The sequence below is a fragment of the Hippichthys cyanospilos genome, chromosome 2 (assembly GCF_059441005.1).
Source record: "Hippichthys cyanospilos isolate Australia breed blue-spotted pipefish chromosome 2, RoL_Hcya_1.0, whole genome shotgun sequence".
NCBI classification, from domain to species: domain Eukaryota; kingdom Metazoa; phylum Chordata; class Actinopteri; order Syngnathiformes; family Syngnathidae; genus Hippichthys; species Hippichthys cyanospilos.
The window spans coordinates 19352285-19361562 of record NC_142370.1 but is presented as its reverse complement, the minus strand read 5'-3'; the positions used below and the strand labels follow the sequence as shown (position 1 = coordinate 19361562).

Here is a 9278-nt window from a genome sequence, read left to right as displayed (position 1 = left end):
GGGCCACCTGGACCTGTGTGTTGTCTTAAGAATGTCACCATGTCTCTGAGCAGCTCTCCAGACACAGGCTCCTAATCCAGCCAAAGCTGTCAACTGTTTGCTGCTTGATTCGAAGGTTGTGCCGGGTATTACAACCCGTTGAAGTGTTTGGTCGGGGGCTTTGCTCTTTGATATCATACACTCACATAAGCGGCTCAGTAGCTTCAACCGCATCTGTTACCCATGGTGACGGGAGGATGCTTCATGCCTGTTGCTTCCAGATGAGTCAAAGCAAGTACGTAGTCACCCTTCGACCGTACGAGACCGAACCAGCTCGAGCATTTTCGGGTTGCTGGTGTGGGCGGGTCCTTGGGTTCATCTTTATCCTCCGAGCCTATGTGTCTTTGGTCAATCCCCACCACAGCAGACATCTGACAGACAGCAGCTCACTCGCCGTCAGGCTTATCGAGACGGAGCACATGTTAGCAGAGCAAGAAGAAAACTAAAAGCCTCTCATTTAAGCTCAAATAAAGCTTGTATCTTCCTTCACTGGTGGTTTCACTTTGCTTTCTTCACTCTCTCAACTTTTCGGACTTTAGTTTTCAAAGGCACATTATTGCCACCGAATGAGGACAAGGAGTGCAGAAAAGGCAGAAAACTTTTAGACAACGCACCTATGTGCATGTGAATGTACTTTGTGCAATTGTGTTTGCCGCTTGTTTTCAGCCCAGCAGTAGCAAAAGCAGGAACATTAAACTTACTCTACCCGAAAAGCCCAAAGGACGACTCCCACGCTTAAGAGAAATGAAAGGCTACAATGTTTTGAACAAATTGCCACATGTCAACAGCTCAATCATCCCAAAAGGACATTTACCAAAATAAATTGATTTTGACTTGAAAACATTTTTCAAGGTAACTTTTTTCCCTGATCTCTGCAGTTTTCCGGTGAAGTTCCCGAGAACCGGGTGGACGTTGTGGTGGCTAACCTGACGGTGATCGATGCCGACCAGCCGCATTCCCCCAACTGGAATGCTATTTACAGGATCATCAGTGGCGATCCGTCGGGACATTTCACCATTCGCACTGACCCTGTAACCAATGATGGCATGGTGACTGTTGTAAAGGTAAGCCAATCACTTTGTAACATTTTCTGGTAGCGGAGATTGTTACGTTATTCTTTATCCTACCTTAAATGCCAGATCTCTTGCCATCTTGGGTGCAAATAGCAGTAATCAGACATGAAGCCCTTAGTCTTTGCCTTTGGATTGACCTTTCTTGTCCAAAATGAGGGATTGGAAGTCCTTCTGAAAAACACCCACACTCACATCTTAGCACAACGGCTGGCAAGACCACTGTAGCAATAAGGTATTGATTTACCAATTACAGAGGCAGCGGTTTTATACACTTATAATGGGATACCTGCTGTAGTGAACGACAGAAACAAGAATGATTTGTCATGTTCCTGTGTTCAGCCATTCGAATGACGGTTGGCCCAGCTTGTTTAACCCATTTACTATGAAGGCAAAAAAAAAAAAAAGATTACAGTGTGTGTTTGTGTACTGGCTCTCTATACGTGCATTCATCTATGAGCAGCTGTTTGCGTGTGTGTGTGTGTGTGTGTGTGTGTGTGTGTGTGTGCAGAAATTACTTCCTTATGGTGTATGAGTTTAGCAACTCTCATCTCATGTCCAACAATAATGGTTAAGAAACAACAATAGTATTTTATGTGATTCCCTCAGGACCCTGAATCGTGCACATTGGTATTTTGCTTTTCTTCATTATCTTTAGATGAGTGCCTTTCATTGTCCATCCCTCACTCCCTGTTGTAAAATTCAGCAGGCAGCAGAGTTGCCGCAAGCTTCCACAAAGACACGCGGGATATTATCGGAAAACAAAAAGTGGGAGACGGTAGTCCCCCTGGGAATGACATAGAATAGACTGCCACATAAGGTAAACAGAAATCCACTCCAGGGAACATCGGACGGAATAGTCTAGATCACACGTCATGCAATAGGTAAAGTAAAGACATCATATTAGACCCTCTTATATTTTACCAGTGCGCAGCTAGTGCACAGAAGAATTTGCCGCCGCCAGGTATGCACACTCTCCCACGAGGCGGCGAGGTTCATCTGTAAACAAATACGAAGGTCTTAACCATAGCTTGTCACATTTACGCAGCTCTCTAGAGAGATGATGAGAAGGCTTTGACATTTCAGGGTGCTGATAATAGATTTGCAAAAGACAAACGCGAAAGGAATAATGGATGGATATACACAAACACAAAATTCTTGATTACAATAAGTCATTAAGATATGTAAATCACAGTTAATGAACACCAAAGATGACAGAGAAAGAGAGAAGTGAAGCAAGGACACTATTTGAAGGATCCCCTGATGTGTGAAGTAGTGAGAGTAGGAGAGTAATTTGCAGAGGTGAAAATATTTCTCGTAGTTCTTGGGGTTGAATGGCGGATTGGAAGGTTGTGGATGTTTGACTGAGGCAGGACAAATGCCTTCACAGTAAAATAAATAAATAAATAAATAAAACTTACTAACTTCTTTGATGTCCTTTCGTCTTCTAGGCGGTTGACTTTGAGATGAACCGAGCCTTCATGCTGACGGTCGTGGTGTCCAACCAGGCCCATCTGGCCAGTGGGATCCAGTCCTCCCTCCAATCCACTGCTGGTGTAACCATATCTGTGCAGGATGTCAATGAACCCCCGTACTTCCCAACTAATCCAAAATACATCCGATTTGAGGAAGGTGTTCCAGCTGGCACAAGTCTGACAACCTTTTCGGCCACAGATCCCGATCGACTACAGATGCAGCAGACAATCAGGTACCTGTGCAATAGTTTGCAAGAAAACTGTAATGCATTGATTTTCTAAAGAAAATCTCGCAGTGCTAACAAGCTGATGGACCCAATAGACCAAACAGAGAAAGCAGCTATCTACCTGGTCTTACTCTAGCAGCTCACTGGAAGTTAAATTGCCCAAAAAACATTTTGGTTCCGACTTAAAAGTAGACAGCTTTGAACCCCGTGAAAATCTCCCATATGCAGCGGCACCAAATCAAAAAGCCTCAATGCTTGTACTTAGGGGTTGGAGTTCAACAAGAGAACTATATTGAAAGTATCATCCATCTCTCGGAGACAAACATGCAGAGTATATGAGCCAGAGGGGAACCCCGAGTAGGGATTCTCTGAAGGTTAATAGGAAGCAATTGCCCCCGGGCTCATTTGAAGTGTGTAAGCGCATGTGTGTTTGTTCTTTAGGTTGTCCAAAGAGTATACACACGCTCACACATGCACACACAGGCGTGTGTGAGAGTGAAAGCAGGAGCAAAAGCAGTAAAGTTAGGCCGGAGGGATAACTGCTGGCAGGAGCCCAAACACTTGACGCAGCATGTGGTCCACCTGCAGTGATCTTTCTTTGTGCTAAACCTCTCTGGATGATAAATGTCAAGCAACAAATGTCTGCCTTACTTAGCCTTAATTAGTCTACATTGCATCATCTTTGTACATCGACCTCCCAAATTCCCACATAGTGCAGCATTTGCCTTGTGTGAATACGTCACAGATCTGCAGCACTGAAGTACACACAGTCACACCTCACTGAGCTGTTGCGTGACCCCGTCACCCCACTGAAAGTGTTCAGGCAACGTCCCCGGTTTTAACCATGAACAATCATTCACATTCATATCAAATTACCTCACATGTTGTTTTTTGATGCGGAAAGAAACCCGAGGACCCGCAGAAAACTAATTCAAGCACAGGAAGAGCAAGCAAAAGAGCTAGAAATGTCATAAACGAGAATTGAAAGCAGACCATTTTGACTGAGGCAGGCGTGCTAACCTCACGCATCACTGCACTCCCCCTTAAAAATGTTGAAATGTTTCATTATTCAGCTGAACTGGGTATGCATCAAATGAGAAGCTGAACATGACATTTAAATCATTTTGTATAATGGGTGATTGATAACGCGGCTCTTTGTATTTGACAAAGAGCTGTATACCACTGTCAGTGGATGATAAATATACATGAGAGCATGAAAGGATTTAAAGTCTAGTGAAATAGCAATAAGTAAGTCGCAATACGGTGTGACCGATGAGAGATGGGACTCGAGAATGGTCGCTGACTCTCGGTCAAGGTTTGAACTTGACAGGTGCAAATCAAAGAAGAGACATGCTGACAGCATCCTGTTGAGTATGGGAGGAAGGCAACGTGACAGGCCTAGGTGGGAGCGTGCCGATGGGAGAGGAAACGAAGGGGAAGCGTCACGCATCACTTGTCAGACACCTAACCAGTGAGGTCGAGACATAGGACTGGAGACACGCACATAAATGATTACCCAAACCGCCTTGGCTAAGCTGGAGACATACATTTTTCATCCTCTGGGTCAGGGGTTTGAAAAATAAATGTCATGCTTCCTCCCGCTGCTCGCTCAGATCACTCACCTGCCACGGCTAATCATATCATAAGCATACCAACCAAGTCCCAAATGAGAATCCTCCAGGTGGAGGGAGTTTTTATTCCTTCACATAAGGCCTGCTTAACAATGTCCTTTTAGTTGACTCTTGCAGTAATTGTGTTGACATTGGCGATTTGAAAATATAACGCTTTCATCTCATGGAATATCATGGCTTAATGAATTACTATTGGAGTTTACACCCCGTTTCGCTATCTTTTTTGATAACATTACCTGAAATGGGGCACATTTCAAATTGGGAACATTGATTTCGTTGCAAAATAAAAACTCAAAATAATAAAACACTGGGAAGCAGCCTCTTTTCTGTTTTGCGTTTGATCATCTCAGTTTTGAAATTAACACCATTTGTTCTTGCTTGTTCACTTTTCTCTCATCTTTTCAGTACAAACTCTTTTGTCCGTTGCATCTGCCACAGAACACTTTGTGGAAGAGCGTTGTTGAAAAAAAGAAAAAAAAATCACAAAGCCTGTTCGTCTCTGTGTCCCCTGCGATTGGCTGGCAACCAGTTCAGGGTGTCCCCTGCTTCCTGCCCCGCTAACTGGCCCAAGCCAGCTGGGATAAGCACCAGCAAGCCTGCGACCCTTGTGAGGATAAGCGGCTCGCGAAAGTGAATGGATGGATGAATGGACTTGTGGATTTTCCGCAAGGCTCGTTACACATCTGGGCCAACAAACTAAAAGGAAAAAAGATCTCGTCCCATAGTTACTGCCTGGTAAATGTGTCTACCCTGCCTAGTTCATTTTACTCCTTCCTGCCCGAAAGAAGAAGCTATTAGTACTGCAAGCCTAAGTAAGCTGAGCGAGTCAGACTCTGTCTCTTACTGCAGTTTGTAGTTGGACGAATCTGAACATGTGACAGCTCACTTTCACTCATTTTCATTCATGGTGTTAACTAAACTGTATTACCACTAAACATTGTTTGGTGATATCGCTGCCAAAGAGGAAATATTCATTTCACATATTTTGGTGTGTTTTCATCACTGGTTATTAGGTTATCAACAATAGCTCCTTACAAACATTCTGAAGCCCCTCCTAACACACACGCACTCACGCACCGTAGATTGTTGGAGGTGGGAAACTGGAAAAGTACATCTTGGGCCAAAAAAGTTTGAGCACCCCTCGGTTGAGACTATATGGAAAAGCGATGCACAACCGGCTTAACCATGTAGTCCTTTAAGTCCATTTACATAATTATATAAAGGAAAGAGACAAAAAGTACAACTCACAACTTTAAGACACCTAACTTCCACCAAGGTATTTTTTTTATAGCAGCCATGCAAAGTTGATAAGTCACATCTTTTTTTGTTGTTATTTATGTAAATTGTGTATGTTGTATTACTATGTAGGTCAAAAGCCATTACAAAAAAAAACACCTTTGTTTTTCGTGCCTCTGAAGGAATGTATTGTAATGTATGATTAAGGCTTGTTAACCTGCATGTTTTTGGAATGAAGAAAGAAGCCCAAATACCAGGACAAACCTTTTTGGAGACATGCTAACCACTATGATGCTGTGCTTTACCTATTTCTTTGTTCTTTATTCATTTGTTAATCCTATATTTGACCTTTTTCAAAGTCTTGCCTGTTTTGATGACTTATCACCTTCAGTGATACTATTGCTGGTACTTCCTCAGCTACCTCCTTAAAATAAAGTTAGCTGGAGTGTCATCCCTCCTCTAAGCCATGCAGAAGCCCAGAGAGAGGAAGCTGGAAGCCTTACTAGGTTACTTCTTAATGAGGGTTTTACAAAATGGTGTTGCCATGTTGCTTGTTCAGCTACCGCCTCTTTTTATCCCATTTTTTCCTTCCCACAAAATAGCCCTTTGCCTTGTCTCGCTAGTTTATCCCCCAACTCCTGCCTCGATGGGTTCACGCTATTCCTGCGAAGGATTTCACAATTCACCAGGTAGTGTCCGCGGGCTTGCTTGGTCTGTGTAAAAACCTCCAGAGTGTGGGAATGTCATCTCTGTAATCCCTTTTTGAAACATGCTGCTTCACTCAGGATCATGCCCACTGCCTGCTGGGATAACCCCACCTCCCGTGTTGCAAATAGAGATTATGTTCTCCTGTCCACCCCCACTATTTCCCAACCCACAATTGCAAGCTATGATTTACATCTTCATGTGACCAATTGTGTGTTAGCAATTCAGTTGAACACATACACGTCGCTAGGCTGCACATTAAATTCTACGTACTGTACTCTAATTCAGTCAGCACAAATCAAGGTCGAACGCTAGATATAAATTGATTTAAAAGCTGAAAGTGTGTCAAGTCACCTTTGTCCCCGATTTGGCTTTTCATAGATCAAATACTTTTGGTGCGGAAATGTTATTACAAGCCGAGATACCCAATGTCCATCAGTGGCAAGCTACATTGAGTTATCGGAAAGAAAAAAAAAATGGAAGTGGAAGAACCACAGAGAGGGATAAAAGAGAATTGCTAGGGTGGAATGAGCCAAAAGTGAGAAATGAAAAATAAAAAACGGATCAAATTGAAATAGGGGATGAATAAGATCCTATCAGAGTACCTTGCCCTTTATCCCAGGAGTCACTTCCAGGGTCCCTTTTTTGTTGCAAGATCAATGAGCAGGTCTGAAGTTGCAGTCGCTCAGAATTTGCTAGCGTGCAAACATTTCTCTTACTGTTAATGCATCACAAACACACGCACAAGCAGTGCTTAACAAGGAAGGTAATTGACTGCAATGTGTAGTATATAGGGGTGAAAAAGGGGTGCAATCGACTGGAGGCTGCTAGCTTTGCAAAAGAAGTCGATAAGAAATTAAACTCAGCGAAGGTTAGTGACTCATGACTTCATGGTGGTGTGTGAAAGAAGATCTATATATGCACACGCGCGAGAAAATGTATAATTGCTTGTAAACATGGAAACAGTCACACTGACTTCTCCATCGACTTGTGACTGTTTTTAGGTACTCCAAGCTGAATGACCCTGCAGAGTGGTTGTCTATTAACAGAACCAATGGGCAGATTGTGACCACGGCAATTCTTGACAGGGAGTCTGTCTATGTGAAAAACAACATATATGAAGCCACGTTCCTGGCAACAGATAATGGTAAGACATGCAGATATACAACAAATATACAATCATTTATTTATTTGGTCTCTTAACAATATTTTTAACACAATTACAGGTGGACATTTAAGTGTCCTTTTATTTTTTTAACTTTACAACAGAGGGAAAAAGCTTCATGTTAAGTTTTTCGAAAAGGAAGGAAAACACACACATGCAGGCCTGTGGCGGGTTGTGGGTTTCGTACATAAGGCCCTCAATGTGTGACCTATTCACCTCTTAATATCACCTCTTCATAATAATTTCTGGAATAATACTAATATTACTGCAAAAGCCATGAATGAATGAATGAATTCGTTGGGATGGATGGATGGATGGATGGATGGATGGATGGATGGATGGATGGATAGATAGATAGATAGATAGATAGATAGATAGATAGATAGATAGATAGATAGATAGATAGATAGATAGATAGATCATTGTTATTACACCTACCCAATTACAAGGCAATGAAATTCACTTACTAAGTTACCTTTATCTTCTAATACATCACCTCTAAACAACTCCAAAGCTTTTCACTACAGTACATCAGTTTAAAAGCTTAAATTAAATTAATTTTTGATCCTGCTAGTTTTTGTATGCTGGATGCTCCACTAATACATAGTGCACCAAATGTGCCAACAAAAGAAAAAAAAAAAAAAAAATGAAACATTCCGCATCCCACATCCCAAAAGTCAAGTGTGTCTTAAAAAAATGCCTCTCGAAAGAGAATTTTCAATTTAGGTACTTCACTAGAGAAACAGCATTGTACAAAATGATGTTTGCATAACACATCAAAGCTGAAATCTGATTGGACTAAGAAAAATTACCTCACAAATGACTGGAAGCCGCATGGCCAAGAAACATGCTGTGAAATGAAGACAAAATGTCAGAGATAAATGATTACTCTGTAGAAATTGAGTGAATTGATTAAATGTGAATTCAAATCAAGGTTGCGTTGTTCGTGTGACCAAATGTATTTTGGATGGTGTCAGTATTTTTGTTACTTTCATGTTTTGGGTTTCGGTTGCTTTTTGTTTTCCTTTCATGGTCCGGATTTGAGTTTGTTTTGTTTTTAGTTTTACATGTTGTTCTTATATCTTGTGTCAGTGTCTTGTTTGACTGTGTTCATCTTTCCTCGTCAACCTGTTCCCTTGTGTCAGCCAATCGGTCACCTACTGTGGCTCGTCCCGGTGTTCATCATTGTCTCGTCCGTTGTTCCCTGTTTCCTTTTCGTTCTTTGGGTTATTGTGTTTGTGTTGTTCTGTTGTTACTGCTGTCGCTGTTGTCACCGTCAGACCTTCGTTAATGTAAGTCTGATTAAATGAATAGACAGGCATTTTAGTGTAAACAGTGGATGACAACAGAGGCATGTGCTGCGCAGAAAGGGAGATGTTTAGCGTAAATCTGGGACTCATGCAGCTGGCACATCCTCTCAGCATCCGTACACTTTTTCCTTCTCTCCTTCTTTCTCATGCAATCCATTTGGCATATAAATCATTTGTTCTGCCTCTGAGTTGAACCTCAAGCTTAAATGAGCACAAACTCACTCCCAGCAAAGCGATGTTTGCCCTTTTTTTAAGTAGGAGTGCAGACTAACCCCTGCAACTGCTTTCTCTTTTTTCCCAATTGCCTTATCAGTGGTGTGCAGCTGGCAGTTTAAGTTTAGTTTACTATGAAGTTTACTAGTTTACTATGAAATACTGCTTCGTTTTCAAGTGCATGCATGTGTGAACGTGCTCATCCGA

General features: G+C 42.1%; 1 protein-coding gene across 2 annotated transcripts in view; it reads left to right on the top strand.

The window, feature by feature from the left end:
* LOC148427745 (cadherin-4-like) overlaps window positions 1–9278 on the top strand; it is a 193114-nt gene that overhangs the window by 169041 nt on the left and 14795 nt on the right. For both annotated transcript variants that reach the window (XM_088407251.1, XM_088407262.1), the window contains exons 10-12: window positions 918–1103; window positions 2561–2821; window positions 7392–7530. In XM_088407251.1, the coding sequence (XP_088263377.1) occupies window positions 918–1103; window positions 2561–2821; window positions 7392–7530 (586 nt within the window). The remainder of the gene's footprint in view (window positions 1–917; window positions 1104–2560; window positions 2822–7391; window positions 7531–9278) is intronic.